Source organism: Ochlerotatus camptorhynchus, unplaced genomic scaffold (genome assembly GCF_037179485.1).
Source record: "Ochlerotatus camptorhynchus isolate MF236.1 unplaced genomic scaffold, CSIRO-AGI_Acam_v1.1 ptg000215l, whole genome shotgun sequence".
Lineage (NCBI taxonomy): Eukaryota > Metazoa > Arthropoda > Insecta > Diptera > Culicidae > Ochlerotatus > Ochlerotatus camptorhynchus.
Window position 1 is genome coordinate 1,188,534 of NW_027040705.1, and position 18,724 is coordinate 1,207,257.

Genomic DNA, 18,724 nt, shown 5'->3' on the forward strand with positions numbered 1-18,724 from the left:
GTAATTATGTATGTAAAAAATGGTTGCAGGAGGATTCTATCCATAATGCCACTGCCAGTCAGTGGAAGTTAGATTGTAAATACACACACACACACACACTATACGAAACAATAACACACATCGATGAACACCTGATAAACTTCATCGGGGTAGAAATGGCAGCGAGTTGAAAGTGAGCTTATACTTTTTTTATATAGTCACTTTACACTTATAGGTCATTCGTGACTTGTCCGAGGTGAGGTTTGAACTCGTGACTTGTCCGAGGTGAGGTTTGAACTCGTGACTTTGGCGTGAGAGGTATGGATGTTAACCATTACGCCGGGGTCGCCCCCAGAGCTTATACTTTCCGGGACTCCCTATAACAACATTCCTAGAGAATTCCAGGTTTTTCCAGGAAAAATAAACATGCCTTTAGATTTCCGGTTTTACAGATAGTAGACACCCTGTTATGTTTGAACACAAATGTATACTTCAAGAGCAAATTTTCATTATGTCGTAAGTAACATTCGCACCAATCCGAGAAAAATAAAGTTTTGTTTTGATGACCGAAAAGTTATTCCTATTTCCAAGTAAACACATATAATCTCATAGTGATAGCAATGTTTAACATATTTAGCAGGGTTTTAATCATACAAATGCAAATCGCTTGCTTTCATGCTAAAAAATACTGGTTTTTGAGTCAAAAGTTATTATACGTCGTTTGGTGGCCCCTATTGTTACTTAAGTCAAAGAGTATTTACCAGGATATTCGGGAGAATCATCAATTACGTCTCCTTACGTGCAGCCCATTCATCATTTTAGGACCACCGAAATCATCTTAGCAACAAACAGTTCGATTTATTCACTTCAATAATGAAAAAGCGAAACGACGAACGTACACTTTTCACGGGTTTCTCAGCGCTGTTACTTAAGTCAAACGGCATCTCCATAGAAATTGGGTGACTTAAGTAACATCGAAAACTATTTTGATCGGAAGGTGATTACGTCAAAAAGCAATTTGACTGGTAAATAAATTTAAAAATGGGATTTGATCCTATATTCGGACAGTATATAGTGTAATAGCAGGAGAATCGATTGACACTGATAGCTCGACTTTGTTTACTTTTGTTACATTCGACGTAATGAAAATTTGCTCTTGACTTGTCAAATAAATCATTTTAAAGCTATCGCTCATAATTGAGAAAAACAGTCCCAAAATAGATGATTCAACTAACTACATTGATACTAGCTTAAATTACAGAATTTTTTATGTAGATTTGCTGTTGGCAAATGCCAATCCAAAATCTACATGAACAAGTTAAAAATACCAATTTTTCTAGAAAAATCGATATCACCCTATTAATAATTAATATCGGTACTAGCATTAGCAAACATTTAGACAAATAAATGGCCCTTCCCGCCTTAAACTTGCCTCATCACTTGCAAACACTGAGATAACCGTTGTTCAGCTACTTTAGTTATTAGTAAGTGATCATAGTTCTCAAATGACATTGTCAATTCTATTGGACATAAGTCAATTTTTATAGATCAGATAGATTCTTAGTGGAAAATTTTAGTTGACTTTTTCCTCTTAAAAATGTCAACGATAATTAGCAATGCACCCGTAAAAGTTAAAATTGAACCGGTTGTCATAAATTTTTCCGCAAATTTACTCACACATACGTGTCTTCCCGATCATGTGTGCTTTGCTTCTTAGCATATTCTAACTTTTCCAAAAAACAATTAATAAGTGACTGAAAAGTCGTTAAACATGTAATAAATGTACAACTGCTTAGGTCAGTATTGATTTAAAGGCTTTCGTCTTAGTAAAGTTTTTTTTTCCACAGTGGAGTCTTACCAAATAAACAAATTAACTAAAATAACTTAGGTAATATTTGCAAGAAAATCATGTTTTTTGAGGATCCAGTTTTATAAGGTGCATTTTGCCAGTTATTTTTGAAAACACTGCCTTCTTACTCGAATACGATATTCTCTCAAAAGTCCCTTAAATATCGAGTTAGAAAGAGTTAATTGTACTTAGGGTTTTTGATCTAATTTCCGTCGTACTAAGCACAACCCGCGCTTTACCTCTCTTTACTGAACGAGTTTAAACAAAAAACGGAATATTTCTGCCAAAGATGACTTCTAAATTTATTCACCTTTCCATACGTACCGTAAGATTTGAAAAAGAGTCACAAATTGTTGAGATATTGTTTAAAATCTAATACTGCTTCTTGATTCTAAATTCGTTCTACGAGTTTCAATTCCATCCTAACGCATTGAAACGCCATTAGATTTTCTTCGTCCTACGGATAAACGTAGAAAAAGAGGATTCGCTAGGAACGCTTCTTTTGTTTTGAGAACAATGAGCGTAAATATTCATGTAATGCGCTCTAACAGGATTTATGTTGAAGCTAATGAACTAACGCATAGGAACAAACCAATTACTGATTTGTGCACAGTCCGCATCGTGCTCTCTTGCCGTGCGGATCTATTTGCTTTTTGCTGAAGGAAGTGTTACTACTAGCTACAACAAATTTAAACAGCACTTTTCAGTGCTCAACCTGTAAAAATTTTCTACCTTGTTCAACACTTATTCATCTTCGATCCTTGTTTGGACCCTACCCGAGGTAATCCTTCTTGGATATCGATTTGGAAAATTCCTCTTCGATCCTTCAGATTCTTATAGTAATCTGCTTGGAAGTCGATATGGATAAAAATTTACTGCCGCCATGGCGCCTAAACGCAAAAGAAAGGGGCAAACTCTTGACCCCCCTTCTGATGAAATTAATTTGAGTAATCAATTTGATTTGCTCACGGATGATGAGAATGATCCATCATCCAAGAAAAATTCTAGTAAACTTTCCCGGCTTAATGCCAAGAAGGAAAAGATTCCCCCTATTGTGATAACCACTTCCGATTTCCATGCTCTTCGCATGGAACTTTTGAACTTCGTGAAAGTTAAGTTTTCTCTACAAATTGGACGTCGGGGTGAATGCCGTGTATTGGCTGAAACCTTGGACGAATTTAAATGTCTTCTCAAGTATCTTACTGAGAAGAAGCACAAATTTTTACTTACGACACCAAAACTGAACGTGTGTTCAAGGTTGTCATGAAAGGACTGCCCAGTGGTGAATCCCTGGATCAGATCAAAGATGAACTGGCAAAATTACTTGGAGTTGTGCCACTCCAAGTAATCAAAATGAAAATGAAATCCCGTCCTGGCGATTCGCGCAACGGGATTTCTAATGATTTTTATTTAGTTCACTTCAAGTCTAGTGAACTAAACAACCTTAAGGCCTTAGAAAAAGCTAGCCTTATGCTCCATGTCCGAGTGAAGTGGGAACACTTCAGGAAGACTGGAGGAAATTTCCAAAACCTCACTCAGCGCCGTAAGTGCCAGGGATGGGGTCACGGAACTAAAAATTGCTACATGCCAGCTAAATGCATGAATTGTGGTGATTCCTCTCACGCAAAGGACGACTGTCCTGTGAAGGAAGATCCTAAGAAATTTAAATGTTCAAATTGTGGTGAAAACCACAAATCCAATTTTTGGGAATGTAAGACTCGCAAAGCAATCCTACAATCTCGTTCTAACCGACAGGTAAGAAACGCTCCACGTTTCCGACCAGGTACAAATTCCTCTGCTGTTAACAACGGTCAGCGAGGAACAAATTCTACATTCGTACCCGTAGGTACAAATATCACCCCTGCTTCAAATTTTTCATCTGTACCTACTCCCCTCGCTGCTAACAATGTTCAGCGAGTTAATGGAGCTACCTGTGCTGCTATTGCAGCGGGTAGAAATCAAAATACTAACCAAAGTAATTCTAACGGAAATTTTGACAATTTTGAATTAGGAAGCATTACTGCCTCTAAAATGGAATTCTTACAGAAATCATTAATTGACATGATTTCTGATATGCTTAAATCTAACTCCATGTTTGATGCTATTCAAACTGGAGTAAAATTTGCAAATAATATTGTCATGACTTTAAAATTCAGTAATGGATTTTAAAGCATTAAATATTGTTAATTGGAATGCTCGATCTCTTAAAGATAATGAAGACGAGCTTTTTAACTTTTTGAGAGTTCATAACGTGCATATTGCCGTTATAACTGAAACGTTCCTTAAACCTGACCATAAGGTTAAGAAGGACGCAAATTACTTGATTTATAGAAATGATCGTCTTGATGGACCCTGTGGTGGCGTTGCCATCATTATTCATAGACGAATCAAACATAAAATTCTTTCTTCATTTGAAACCAAAGTTTTTGAAACTTTGGGAGTTTCTGTTGAAACAAAATTTGGACAACTTACGTTTATAGCTGCCTATTTGCCATTCCAATGCGTAGGCCAGAAAAAGAATTTTCTCAAGGGTGACCTCCAGAAACTTACCCGTCATAGGTCTCAATTCTTCATTATTGGTGATTTTAATGCAAAACACCGCTCATGGAATAATGCTCAAAGCAATTCCAATGGTAATATTCTGTTTGATGATTGTTCTGCAGGTTATTACACTATTTAATATCCAAACAGCCCAACATGCTTTTCTTCTACAAGAAATCCCTCCACTATTGATTTGGTCTTAACTGATTCATGTCAACTTTGTAGCCAACTGGTTACCCATGCTGACTTCGGTTCTGATCACCTTCCAGTAACTTTTGAAATATCCCAAGAAATAATGTGTAATCCCAACAGCTCTACTTTCAATTACCATAGAGCTGATTGGGAGCAGTATCGAACATTTATGGAATATAACTTCGATCCAAACATTCCTTTGCAAACCAAAGATGAAATTGATTATGCTCTTGAATCTCTGACTACTTCTATAGTTGCAGCAAGAGCTGCCTCAGTACCAAAATGCGAGGTTAAATTCGATTCAATTATAATAGACGACGATCTTCAGCTCTTGATCCGTCTTAAAAATGTCCGTAGGAGACAATATCAAAGAACACGCGATCCTGCCATGAAGGTTATCTGGCGGGATTTGCAAAAACAAATTAAAAAGCGATTCTCGGCCCTGAGGAACAAAACTTTTGAAAATAATGTTTCTAAATTAGACCCGAGTTCCAAACCCTTTTGGAAACTCACAAAAATTTTGAAAAAACCTCAAAAGCCAATTCCAGCGCTTAAAGAAGGTGGTAAAATTTTGATCACAAATTTGGAAAAAGCTCAGAAACTTGCTAAGCAATTCGAGAGTTCCCATAATTTTAGTTTGGGTCTTACTAGTCCTATTGAGAATCAGGTTGCTCGGGATTTTCTGAATATTTTCTCTCGGGAAAATATTTTTGATGATTCCTGGGGGACTGATTTGGACGAAGTAAGGTCTATAACTAAAAAGTTACAAAATATGAAAGCTCCAGGTGATGATGGAATTTTCTATATCCTCATCAAAAAACTCCCAGAGAGTACCTTGTCTTTCTTGGTAAAATTATTTAACAGATGTTTCCATTTGGCATACTTTCCTGATAAATGGAAAAATGCAAAAGTTGTTCCAATTTTGAAGCCGGATAAAAATCCAGCTGAAGCTTCTAGCTACCGCCCAATAAGTTTGCTTTCTTCAAAAAGTAAACTTTTTGAAAAGATAATTTTGAATAGAATGATGCTTCACATCAATACGAACTCAATTTTTGCAGATGAGCAGTTTGGATTTCACCATGGGCATTCAACTACTCATCAACTCTTAAGAGTTACCAATTTAATTCGTTCAAACAAATCGGAAGGCCACTCAACTGGAGTTGCTCTTCTAGACATAGAAAAAGCATTCGACAGTGTTTGGCATGAAGGTTTGATTGCTAAATTGAAAAAGTTTAATTTTCCACTTTATATCATGAAATTAGTTCAAAATTATTTAACTGACAGAACTCTGCAGGTAAATTATCAAAATTCCAAATCTAATCGACTACCTGTTAGAGCAGGAGTTCCTCAGGGTAGCATTCTTGGGCCTATATTGTATAACATTTTCACTTCGGACCTCCCTGATTTGTCTCAGGGTTGCCACAAATCTTTGTTCGCTGATGACACAGGCATTTCCGCTAAAGGAAGAAGTCTTCGTGTTATTTGCAGCAGACTTCAGAAAAGTTTAGATATTTTCTCTTCTTATTTACAAAAATGGAAGATTTCTCCCAACGCTTCCAAAACTCAACTTATAATATTTCCACACAAGCCTAGAGCTTCTTTTTTGAAACCTAGTAGTAGTCACATAGTCACTATGAACGGAGTTCCAATTTCCTGGTCAAACCAAGTGACTCATGTGTATAGATATACCTACATATATGTAAATATGTTTTGCGTTTCATTTATGTAATCTTGAATTTCCAAGCATGTGTCAATAGGGGAGGGGAGCTGCACTGGTAATGGACGAAGGGATGAAGAGACTCCCCTCTCCCTGTCCAATGTCCCCTGAAAGCTGCTTGAGACCAGTACAGGTACCCCTCGATAATCCGACAAAATCGTGGTCGGACTATCGGCGCAACCTTTTCAATCCACCGCTCCCAATTTCTACGAAATGAAAACATAGACAACTAAATTGATAAGGAAAACCTCTTTGACTCTCGATACTGTCAATATAACGACTTTCAATTTTAGCTGCAGAACAGCTTATACATTGGATTATGCAGCTAATTTTAGCCTGTATTGTGATTTTCACGTCCGGTTGTATTGATACAATATGTGAGAGCGTGTTACTGAAAGTTCGAGGAAAATACATAGTAAATAGCTGTCAAACTCATTTCGACAGATCTAATTTCATACATTTTTAGGTTAGTCAGAGGAAAATAATAAACAACTTTACACGGCGATGCACCCGCTAATGTGCGTGCGGTAAACGTCACTAATCTTTATAAGCTGTTTTGCAGTGAAATGTGTTTGTTTGAATATCAACTTTATATGTGTCAATTTTCAAACTGCCGATCCTTCATAAACAACGTTTAAGTACTTTTAAATTCGGCATCGTCGAAATATCGAGAGTTGAATTAAACGGATGCTGGATTAACGAGTGTCGGATTATCGAGGGGATACTGCACTGATGTTTTATGACTTTGTTTATTCCTAATTCACAACACAGCCAGGAAAAAGTGTGTCATCATGCAGACAACAGCAAAACAAACAATTACGTCACATAAGGTTTATTGAAATATCACATTTTTATCACCTAATCTACCACTCCCGGCTTCTAAAGAATCACACAATCTGCATCACCTCGCGGTCCTCGCGTAAATTCCCCTACCTTCCAGAAGGAGTTTCCCTCACTCAAAAGCGACTCGTCTGTTGTCAACCGCAAAACTTCCGGACTGTTGTAGAAATCATACGCGACACTCTCGGAAAACTTTGAATACAAACACCTGCCGCTGGCGACGTTTTCTATCCGGAAATAATTGCAATCCTCGTGAGGTATCAATCTCCAGTGAGCAGTCGGGCAGGTCACGTCATACTTGGAAGATGCGACTTCCGGTCGTCCATCTACCTCCACCAGGTATCCATGAACTGTAACCGCACGGATCCGGAACGCTTCCCCTTCGTCGACGGGTTCGCACTCGAATCGGTTCTTATCCGCCGTATACCGCGAGAAACCAACTTCCTTTCCCACCGCTCCACACTTCATCAGAATTCGGGACTCGTACCTTGAAATGCTGACTTGCTTCCAAATGATGCCCGCTACGTTCGGGGGTAGTATGGCTTTCAGATCGTCTAATTCCGAGCACCGACTGGCCTGGGGGAATTTCGGATGCAGCATTGTTCTTTTGATGTGATAGGCGAGAACAAAGATCGACGATGATTTCGATAGCCCTAGTCGACGCATTTCATTATGAACCTCTTGATAGCTGATGATTTGTTGGTTGATACAAGGAAGATTGGAAATGAATTTCAATGTGTACCTTAAATTCCGTGTAGATCCTTGATAAGCTTCACGAACCAGTTCCAAAAGAAGTTCGTCGGACATGCAATTGAAAAACTTGGCAAAGTGACCTGCCTCTTCAGGATCGCTCTGGATCAGTTGTACAGCTAGTTCTTTATTGCCAGACAAGTCAACCAACAGCAGCTCCAATCGATCTCGGAAGAAATCCTCCAAGCGATGCCGTTCACTGAGCAATTCGTTCATTGCACTGTAGATCATCAGGGTTTCTACCCGTGAGAACATAACCGTACCTTTCAGATATTGAACGATATGCTCACATCCAGCGACGAATGTTTCTTCCGAATTTGGTTTTTGCAACGAAAAGTATCCTCTCAGAAATAGTAACAGCTTTATCAAATTTGGCATAGATCCTTCAAATACGTCCTCCACTATTTGCGGTAGTTGTTCAATATTGTCCTCGAGCGACAAGAATTCATCAAAAGCCTTGTCAAGATTGTCATTCCTTACGTGACTGACGATCAGCTCCAGCTTGTGTTTGTTCCTTTGTTTCCGAAATATTCGAATCTCCCGCATGGTTCTGTCCAACACCCGCTGCATAGCCAACAGAGCAGGTTCATACTTGATCACGTCCGCCATGTAGTACAAACACTTGCTCTCGCCCTGTTCTCGCAACTGCTTCTCCAACTCGAAAACCCTTCCCCCTCGCTTGTTCAGCTGCACGTACAAATCCTTATTGACTAGGTAGATTTTCCTAAACTGACTAAACAAATACTGAACGGCATCTTGCAGTTCCTGTAGCTGATAGCTTCGATCGTCGATTGCATTCAGCAGCTGCAGCTCCACCGACATCGATCGACCGCTTTCCCCCAGCCGACATACTCCGGACAACTGCCGAATCAGTACCAACATCCGCTCGATCGTCGAATTGATTCGGTCCAGATCGTAGAACGTGTCGCTCCTCTCGAAGGTCATTTCGCTGGTTGGAAGAAAAATAAAACGTAAACATATTGTTAATTTTGAAAACCGATAGCAGCTTCCAACACGCCAAAACTACGCATTTCTCGACTTGGACAACGGTCCGCATTTTTTTTTTTCGCGGCTCGCGAGCACATCAATCACTTTCACGGGGGATTGATGGTGCTCCATTTGGGAGCGGAAAAAAAGCACTTGTTGCCAAAAGTGGTAAACCACTTGAGACCATCAAGGGTTTGAAAGACATTAACAGATCGTTTTCCGTTCGCTCATTTATTTCTTACATTTCGGTTGATAGACAGTGAGGTAAACTGCGACCTTCAGCCGGAGGAGAAGATGAGTCAACTTTGGTCTGCACACAAATTACTATGCGTCTCCATTAGGGTGGTTAAAAATATGGATTTTGCTCCACCCAGCTCAATCGATTCTAAATCAGGTCCTGATCGTTATCCCAAAATATAAGCTCAATTGGTTGCTATCGCATACTGAACTGGTTCTTTGAAGTTTATATGGGAATTACTATGTGAACCAGGTTGAGAACAAACGAACAAAACGCTAAACATAAATTCGGTTTTCTTCTGACTGATCAACAGTTACATCGTTTGTCATTGGCTTCTACCTTAACAAGATGTTTTCTGTTTTCCATAAAAAATAAAAGTTTTTCTTTAAAAAATATTGCTTAAGTCAAATCGAGGTGATACGAGCATGCCTCATATTTTAAACATTTTCTATATAAATTTTTGTTTGTTTTTGTTTTTGTTTTGTTTCAGGAACGCCAAACCACAAACGGAAAAACGCTCAATCACTATAATTAATTATGATTGTTCCATCAACAGTATGAAATCAGAATCTGCACAACTAGTGTCGATAGCAGACTTAGTCATTGTCCTTTCAATTCGCTAAAATTCTTGGTTAATTTACATCAATCATTTTTCCCATACAAGTTTTTTTAAATTTACATCTACATATTGCCATCTTCCGTCTCTCGGTGATCTCTTCAATACTGGACAAGAAAGAGTTAGCTGAAAATACAAAGTGCCATCTTCTTTAAGAAAAACTGCCAAATTCTCATTTTGTGCCACTAGTTGAGACATTCAAAGATGCTTAACACGGTCGTAAAATAGTAATGCCCCTTCTCACGGATCCATCACGACACTAGGCCGTGCGACGATCGACGGCACCTGTTCGCATATTTTGGTCATCGTGCAAGTTGCCTCACCAAGAAGAACATTGGAGGACACAGCGAGAAACGGAAGCAAGAGACATCATTCCGTAAAATTCTTCGCGTGCTCTTGGAAATGATCTGTCCAAATAAATGGTGGATTACCGGCCTAACATGCCATCAACCGACGGAGACAGTCTAAGGGGGGAGGGGGATGTAGATGGGGTGCGAAAAACATTGCACGTACCACGCTAACCGACACACTTCGAAGAAAGAAGTAACAACCCTCACAAAACTTCACGGCCATCAGTCCTCACCAAGCTAAATGAGCAAATTCGAGAATGAGTACATGCACACGTCGCCTGCCTGGCTCTTGCTCTGGTCTGACTTTGGCCCTAATGGTGAAAAGCGGAAAAATGCTGATTGCGAGTAAACAAGCAATTTACCACGCGCGTCTGGAAAACTCATTCACGGCAATTTGCAATCTCCGCTGCCATGGTGATGTTGAACCAAAACCGGTGGCTTGGCACTTGGAGAGGGGCCAGCTTGCTCTGCTGTGGTGGTTGGTATAGTTGGCACACTAGATTCATTAAAAACGGATTGGTTGGGACATGGACATAGGTTTGTTGCTAATTTTATTCAAAATATTAATCCATTCATGAAATTAAGAAATCATGTAACTATGCAAAATATTCAAAGTTAGTCAAATTTGCAATTCAATCCAACCATAAACAAATTTGCAATTATTTTACTCTCAAATTTATGACCAATTTGTCCATAGAATGCATTCCAGTAGGAATGCGTCACTCTGCTGCGGCGCTAAATTAATGGGAATGGGTTAGATTGGCACGTGATTTGTTTATAAGTTTCTGCAAAAGCGAAACCCCCAAAAAGGTTTTCACGCGGTTATTGGATAAACATAAACACGTCTTTGATTGATGTTTGGCGAACAAACACCATTTCTGGTTTCGTGCTGAAAGTCTTCAGCAGTGGAATATGCGTTTGATCCCATCGAGGTTCGAAGTGAATGATCTTTTTTTTTCTTTGATTTGTTTTCCGTCGCTCTTGTTTTCCCTACTGAGTACGAATGCTACCGATGTCAGATAGGCTGTTCCCACACATGGACCCTACCTATCGACCCATGGACCGGGAACCAACGCCTTTATTTCCCTTCCGAAGGAAGGCGAGGTGAATTCCAAGGAGATTTTCAAGAGAGTTTTGACTGAAATTGTAAAGTAATTTTGAGGAGGATTCTAAGGGATTTGTAAGTAGAAGTTGTGAGTACAAGTTGTGAGCAGAAATTGTGAGTAGAATTCCGAGAGAAGATGGAGAATCAAAAAGAATCCAATGAAAATTAAAAAAAAAATCTATGAAGGATTCGAAAGTATCATGGATATTTCCTAAGTTTCAAGGTGCCCCATAACGTAGATCACCTTTTGGTGGTAGATCACCTTTTGGTGGTAGATCACCTTTTGGTGGTATGTTACGGCATGTAATATCTACCACCGATTCCTAGTCCTGACTTCTTCAAACTAAGGGAACAGGATTTTTCAGTAATCCAAGGAACACATCTTAGTCCTTGTTACTTTTTATGCCTTGTTGATTGTGATAAGTCCTCGGGTTGCCTGGACCGAGGATGATCTTGAAACAAGAAAAAAATGAGCTAGTTAGTCTTCATCTATGTGATTCCTAATCTTCTATTCATTATTCTCTAGTTTGAAGTGGTTAAGACTAGGGTTCTGATGCATGGTCATTATCGGCGTCATTCCTTAATTTTATTGCTTAGGAATCCAATTTTGACTGACAATGGGGCGCGCCTTGGAGGGTGTTTCAACACTCCGAAGGGTATAAATAGTGGGACCTTTCAATTAGAGTCGGATCCTTGCGATAAATACGAGAATGACAACTGTAAAAAATCGAATGCTTCATCATTTCTCAATAGTGATGGAGTAATACGACATGCACTAAACTAAGGACACGGGATATACTACAATAGATCAAATTACTGGTCGCAGTGGTGTTAGGTCCCGAACAGAGGAAAAAAAAAGTTTCAAGGTAAATGTCAAAGGAATACTTATAATACTTATACATAATTTAAGGGACACTGCATTTCACTCATTGAACCTGTTTTTTGAACAGCTATACAGTGTTTTTTCTTGAATCGACAAATTATGTATCTTGAAGTTATCTCTAACGGATTATTTTGTATGGATAGCTGTCATAACGACTTTTTAATAATTATTGTAGCACTGGTGATGAAGGATGTTTAATATTTGATTTAATATTAGTAGTTAAATTAAAAAAAGTAATTGTGAGTAATCTAAAAAGGTTTGAGCCTCGCGCGCATATTACGATTATAGATGACTGAATTTTACATTTGATAATAAAAATTGAGCTTCGAAGCTTATTTGGAAGATGCTTTGAATTAAAATTTTCTGTTCGAATGTCGGGGGTTCGTAAAAATTACGATAGCATAAGATTGCGGGGTTGCTATTGTAATAGGATGCTTAGTTGATTATTCAAAAACTCTTGATCGCTGGGAATGCTTGGGAATATTTGAGGTTGACAAATATTCTCATGTGGACTCATAAGCTTTTTAACATTTATGTCGCTGTGAAGCAACTGAGCAACTGTTGAGGGAATTTATATCTGTAACTAATCATTTCTTTTTGTTTGCTAAAGGGTGATACGGTCAAAATTTGGTCAATATCAACTTGACGTATTTCTTTCAATTTTGCATTTAAAAAACCTGAACACCCATCATTTTGAAGGTGTGTGTGTGTAGAATGTTGCTCCTATTTTGATTTTGGAATTCACTCTTCAGTTGTCAAAATGCCGTCCAAGCAAGAAGAGCAGCGTATCAAAATTTTGCTCGCGCATCGCGAAAATCCGAGCTACTCGCACGCAAAGTTGGCAAAATCGCTAAAAGTTGCCAAATCAACCGTTACAAATGTAATTAAAGTGTTTGGGGAACGTTTGTCGACAGCCAGGAAGTCTGGATCGGGGGGAAATCGAAAACCGGAAGCCGCTGAGACGACAAAGAGAGTTGCCGGTAGTTTCAAGCGAAACCCTAACCTCTCTCTCCGAGATGCCGCAAATAAGCTGGGTGTATCGTCTACAACCGTGCATCGAGCCAAAAAACGAGCCGGACTATCGACTTACAAGAAGGTAGTGACTCCAAATCGCGATGATAAACAAAATACGACGGCCAAAGCGCGATCCCGGAGGCTGTACACGACGATGCTGACGAAGTTTGACTGCGTGGTAATGGACGACGAAACCTACGTCAAAGCCGACTACAAGCAGCTTCCGGGACAGGAGTTTTATACGGCAAAAGGAAGGGGAAAGGTAGCAGATGTTTTCAAGCACATGAAACTGTCAAAGTTCGCAAAGAAATATCTGGTTTGGCAAGCCATCTGTACCTGTGGCTTGAAAAGCAGCATTTTCATAGCTTCCGGGACTGTCAACCAAGAAATTTACGTGAAAGAGTGTTTGAATAAACGTCTGCTGCCTTTCCTGAAGAAACACGGTTGTTCCGTACTGTTTTGGCCGGATTTGGCATCTTGCCATTACGGTAAAAAGGCCATGGAGTGGTACGCCGCCAACAACGTGCAGGTGGTTCCCAAGGACAAGAACCCTCCCAACACGCCAGAGCTCCGCCCAATTGAGAAATACTGGGCTATTGTCAAGCGGAACCTAAAGAAGACCAAAAAAACTGCTAAGGGCGAGCAGCAGTTCAAGGCAAACTGGCTTTCTGCGGCGAAGAAGGTGGACAAGGTGGCTGTACAAAATCTGATGGCAGGGGTCAAGCGTAAGGCCCGGCAATTCGGATTTGGAAAAGCGGAAGCCTAACTGAATATTTTTCCTGAATTTTATACTAATTGAACTTGAAAAAGAAATTTAATTTGATTTTTTAAATAAACGATTTCACCGATTTACACGCGTTTTCCCTTGACCAAATTTTGACCGTATCACCCTTTAATCTGGTTAAGATGTCATACTTAATTATCATAAATATAAATCGTTCGTTCAGCTCAAAGTTTTGTAGGGGTACAAGGTGGGGCCATCATCAATACTTAGGAGAGTTTGAAGGATATTCCTTGTAATATTTATTAGAGAAGTCAAAGGTGACTTCCTAGGGAATTATGAGGAGCATTTCAAGAAATTTACGGGACTACTTCAAAAGAACTTTAGAATTTAGAGGGGATTGCGGAGATAATCTCATGGAAATTTCAGGAGAATACTGAGTGAATACTGCCCAAGTAACGATTTGTGTTTTATGAGAGTTCTGTACTATCATTGAGACTTGTATGCCTTAAGCCTCAATAAAACTTGTAATGTTGCTTGAGTGAGGAGAGTTTATTTCAGGAGATTTATTTAGGAAATTCTTAGGCAATACAGCTAACCGAATAAGGAGAATTACAAAGTGAATCAAAGAGCCTTCTATAAATAATTTCTAGAGTAGCATCATAGACTAACACTAAGACCAGGGGGTTCCGAAGAAACATGGTCAATCTTTTGACTCAGAAAGTACCAGACCTACGGCGCTAACCTAATTGAAGCACTCCTCGGAATGTAGGAAAAACCACGAACCCCTCATTAAACTCTATCAAATTTAAAAGGCAAATCAAAACAAACACAGATTCTGGTACGAAAATTTGTACGCTTAAAGATTTACTTGGCATAAATGGGCTAGTCAAATAATGATCCAATTTAAAATCGTATTCGTTCTGATTGTTGGTATTATGGAACAAATTCTAAGGAAATTCCAGAAAGAGTTCTAAGATAAATTCTGAGGAAATTTTGAGATGATTCAAAGGAAAATTTTGAGAATATTCTTAATAAATCCTTTGATGAGTACCAAGGGTATACTTCTTCTTCTTATTCGCATTTCAAGCTTATTTGCTTAGTGCATATTAGCTTATTGCGTGCTCTCAACTTAGTGTTCTAAATGCACTTCCTCAGTTATTAATTGAGAGCTTTCGATGCCAATTACCAATGCATGAATTTGTATATTGTGTGGCAAGCACAAGTATACTCTATGCCCAGGGAAGTCGAGAAAATTTCCAACCCGAAAGATTCCCTCGACCGGACCGGGAATCGAACCCGCCGCCTCCGGGCTTGGTAATACCGTGCCTTTACTGACTAGGCTATGAGGCCCCAGGTATACCAAGGGTATACACATGATTCAAATATAGAACTTTTTTCAAGATCACAGAAGAAAAATTAGGATGTAGGATTCAAAAAACATCAAAATTCGGAGGCTTCAAAATATTTTATTTGTTATCTCATGCTTAGAAAATTTCTCTTGATTCTGAATTTTGAAAAAAAAAGAAAAATATTCAAGATTAGCAGAGTTTTTTTTTTCATATTGAAGGCTTATAAAATTTGATTCCTCAGACCGGGCACGGATGAATTTCCGAAATTCTGCACCATGAGAAGCTTTCAAGATTCAAAACTAACAGAAATATTCGAAATGCCAGAATATGAAATGTTTTTAAGATTGTGATCTTAAGTAAATCAAATGTGTGAGACTTTCCTTTTTGAGATTTCTGGAACTTTGATTTTTTTTAAGATTTTGAACCTAGGTGAAATTTTAAAACCTTAAGATATTGCAAATTTTGTTATCTTAGACTTCCTTTAATAGCACACTTGTTAAAAATCGGTTAAGGTTACTAATATGTAACCTAGTTTATTTATTTTTTGTTTATTAATTTAATTAACTTTACAGAGCCGATGATTCTTGATAACTATACAATACATCTTAAAACTATAGTCAAAAGGTACAACACGATAAACATTTTATCTTCCGCTATCCAATAGGCCTCCTTCACCAGAACGGGAGCCGCTTCTAGTGGTTTAATTGTATGGCAGATTCGCCAACGGTGGTTAGAGCGCTTCCATTGCAGCAATGGACGCAAAACGTGGTCAGCATTCACAAATTCATCACGAAACGGTTGCTTTCCAAAATCGACGACGTATCGACTGAAGAACAATGAGGAGGACCACACATGGTTGCTGCCGAGTGAACAGCCGATCGCGTGACACACATTGAGAGTGGTCTGCTTCTGTCGACAGCCGAGTGAACACTCAATCTTAGTTTAGTCCCAATCAAGTTGCTGCAACTATTTGTGACGGATTTGTGCTACTTGAGTTAGTAATAAAGTGATAGATTGACCCTAGTAAAACAAATTATTTACTCCTGGAACAAGATTTCTCTTCGTTTGAAATATTACAACTTCATTCAAGATATGGCCCACTACACTCTTAGTTAGTTGTTTGTTATTAACATGAAATGTTCCTGAAAAAAACATAACCCCTGAAAACAGCAGCAATTCTTATTTATTACTATAAATTCAAACTAACATTTGCAAATTTTATATATGCATGTATTTTTAATAAATATAGTTATCTAATTATTATAGTTTTCAGTCTAGAATCTGGAACGTTCTATACTATCCTTCACATAAATGAAATAATTTCCTGATTTTGATAAGACTATACTTTGAAGTATTTTTTTTCCTTTGGTATGTTTTTTCCGTCGATCTTGTTTTCCGTGCTGAGCACCAATGCTACCGACGTGCCAAGAAGGCAGCTCCCACACCTGGACCCTACCTATCGACCCATCAACTCATGAACCGGGGACCAACGGCTTTACTTCCCATCCGAAGGAAGGCGTGATCAGAGATGTTATGCCTCAGAACATCCCGGTGGCGCCGACTGGGATTGAACCCAGGCCTGCTGGGGTGAGAGGTAATCACGCTTACCACTACACCACCGGCGCCGTTGTACTTTAAAGTAGATTATTAAACAAATGTTCAACTTAAAATAGTTTTTTGATTATAAAGCTGTGCCTCTACAACTGTTTATGGCACTTAAGTTATTTAAACTCGTTTGTTGCACTTTATCTATTGTTTTGCCCAAAATCGCATATCATATATATTAAATTCCTGGGAAATCCTGGAAAACACAGGGAGCTTAAGGGAATATTAAAGAGAATTCCAAGTCATTCTGAAGCGTCGTCTGAGGTTTCTAGATTCTAATGGGCATACCAAGGGAATTCTGATGGATGTTCCAACGGAATTATGGAGACAGAATTAAAAGAATCGCTACGACAATTGTTGACGACCGTGAGTGTTGTATCAAAGATTTCAGACATTTCGGAATATAAGCTTTATTAGAAGAATTGCGGGATTTTCCACCCTTGCTTGAATGACGGTGGTTATGCGTATCACATTACCTTACTTTGCATTTTAAACAGAGTTATAAACAAAAACTACACTTCGCTATTAGCAGCACGTACCTGAAGTGTATCTTACTTCAAACCAATAATTAACATCGGCTGGTTTACCACCCATTCAGATTCATTCATGCTCCAAATTAACCAATGCATTGAAGGTTCCTGGACCATGCTGCTATTTTGCTACGGCAACATTCGTTCGAAAAAGGTATTCTATTGATTCCACTTCGCACTCGATTGTTTACACAACACTACGAGCAAGCAGATTTCCCATCCCGGCGATCCTACTTTTGAATGTTCTTCGCCACTTGAATCGGCCAATTATTTTCCACTAAATCCACTCCGTAGCGTGCACCTCCCGATTCAGACGCCACTTACACGCCGCATGCCCACAGTCAATAATTCAGTTCTTCAACTTCCTCTTCACAAAATTTCATAGACAAAAAAAAACTCATTAATCATTAGGTGGTCGACAGCGAGTCGGAAAGAATGCGTAGTTAGCGGCCAATAGCATAAATAGGATCGTGTCCAACCGATTCGATGTGGGACACGATCAAAATGCACAAATCTCCCAATAGAAATTTAAAAAAGGCATATGTAGCTATATGTCATCAGATACTCACCGGTGGTTTGTGAATTGTGTGCGGGAAAAATGCTGCAATAGTTTGATTTGCTTATTTATATCTAGTTGTAACACAAACTTCAACCCGACGTTGCGACAAAATATAGACAACAAAATTCTATTATCTAGCTATTGCGTTGAATCGTTAAATTCAAGTGTGGACGCAGACTAAACTTCTTGCCATGCGAATCAACCGGCTTTTCCTACTTGACTGATTTTGTTGAAATGGAATATTACACACTGTATGAAGAAACACTAAATTTGAGAGAGTTTCCGCTCGCAATGTTTGATGAGAGAATTTTCCACTGTGGGTCAGGCGCAACGATGCTGGCAGTTCAATGGAGACGCTTGGTACTTTAGTTTCCTTCTGCCTAGCACGCATTCACACTTGGAGTCACGCTGGTTAACTTTGAAACGTGGTTTGACTGTGGTCCTGGTTTGATCAATTTCGCGGTCTTAATCGATCACAATAGACTACACACATTTTTAGAGATTTTTTAAATATATGGTTTTTTTTTGCATCAAGGCAACGTTTACGGTTTTATTGTGGTTTTCAAGTCTATTCTAAGCCTAAAAATCTATTGCAGCTAGTTTTCCATGTCGTACTTCATTTTTCATGTCGTGCAACATTATCGTCATAGCGCAACATTTTTCACACCATACACTTACAAATACCTAATCTTACTCGTGATGGAATCCATCTTTGACATAAAGGATGATACGTAAACAAACATGTCATGGAAAATTAAGTGCTCCGAGACTGAAAAGTTCTAAAGTACGTTTGATTGAGCTGAATTTTGCGTCTATTATGACTCAATTTTATGTCAAAATTGACGCTCGTATATGTTAGTCTCAGAGCACCTAAATTTACATTTTTTAAGTGTGCA

General features: G+C 38.8%; 2 protein-coding genes across 2 annotated transcripts in view; one reads left to right on the plus strand and one right to left on the minus strand.

The window, feature by feature from the left end:
• Positions 1-12,232, plus strand: part of conv (convoluted) — a 378,533-nt gene extending 366,301 nt beyond the window's left edge. The window contains exon 8 of the mRNA XM_065224763.1: positions 12,223-12,232. The gene's annotated coding sequence lies outside the window, so the exon portion shown is untranslated. The remainder of the gene's footprint in view (positions 1-12,222) is intronic.
• On the minus strand, positions 7,095-18,025 carry LOC135703527 (uncharacterized). The gene is made up of 2 exons (XM_065224767.1): positions 17,839-18,025; positions 7,095-8,817 (listed from the first exon to the last, which is right to left on the minus strand). Exon 2 carries the CDS (start codon positions 8,811-8,813, stop codon positions 7,158-7,160), a length of 1,656 nt encoding a protein of 551 aa, XP_065080839.1. The 5' UTR covers positions 8,814-8,817; positions 17,839-18,025; the 3' UTR covers positions 7,095-7,157.
• Between the last annotated feature and the right edge of the window lie 699 nt (positions 18,026-18,724).

Coding starts and splice junctions, on each gene's coding strand:
- LOC135703527 (XM_065224767.1), bottom strand. CDS start 8,813: ATGACCTTCGAGAGGAGCGACACGTTCTACGATCTGGACCGAATCAAT.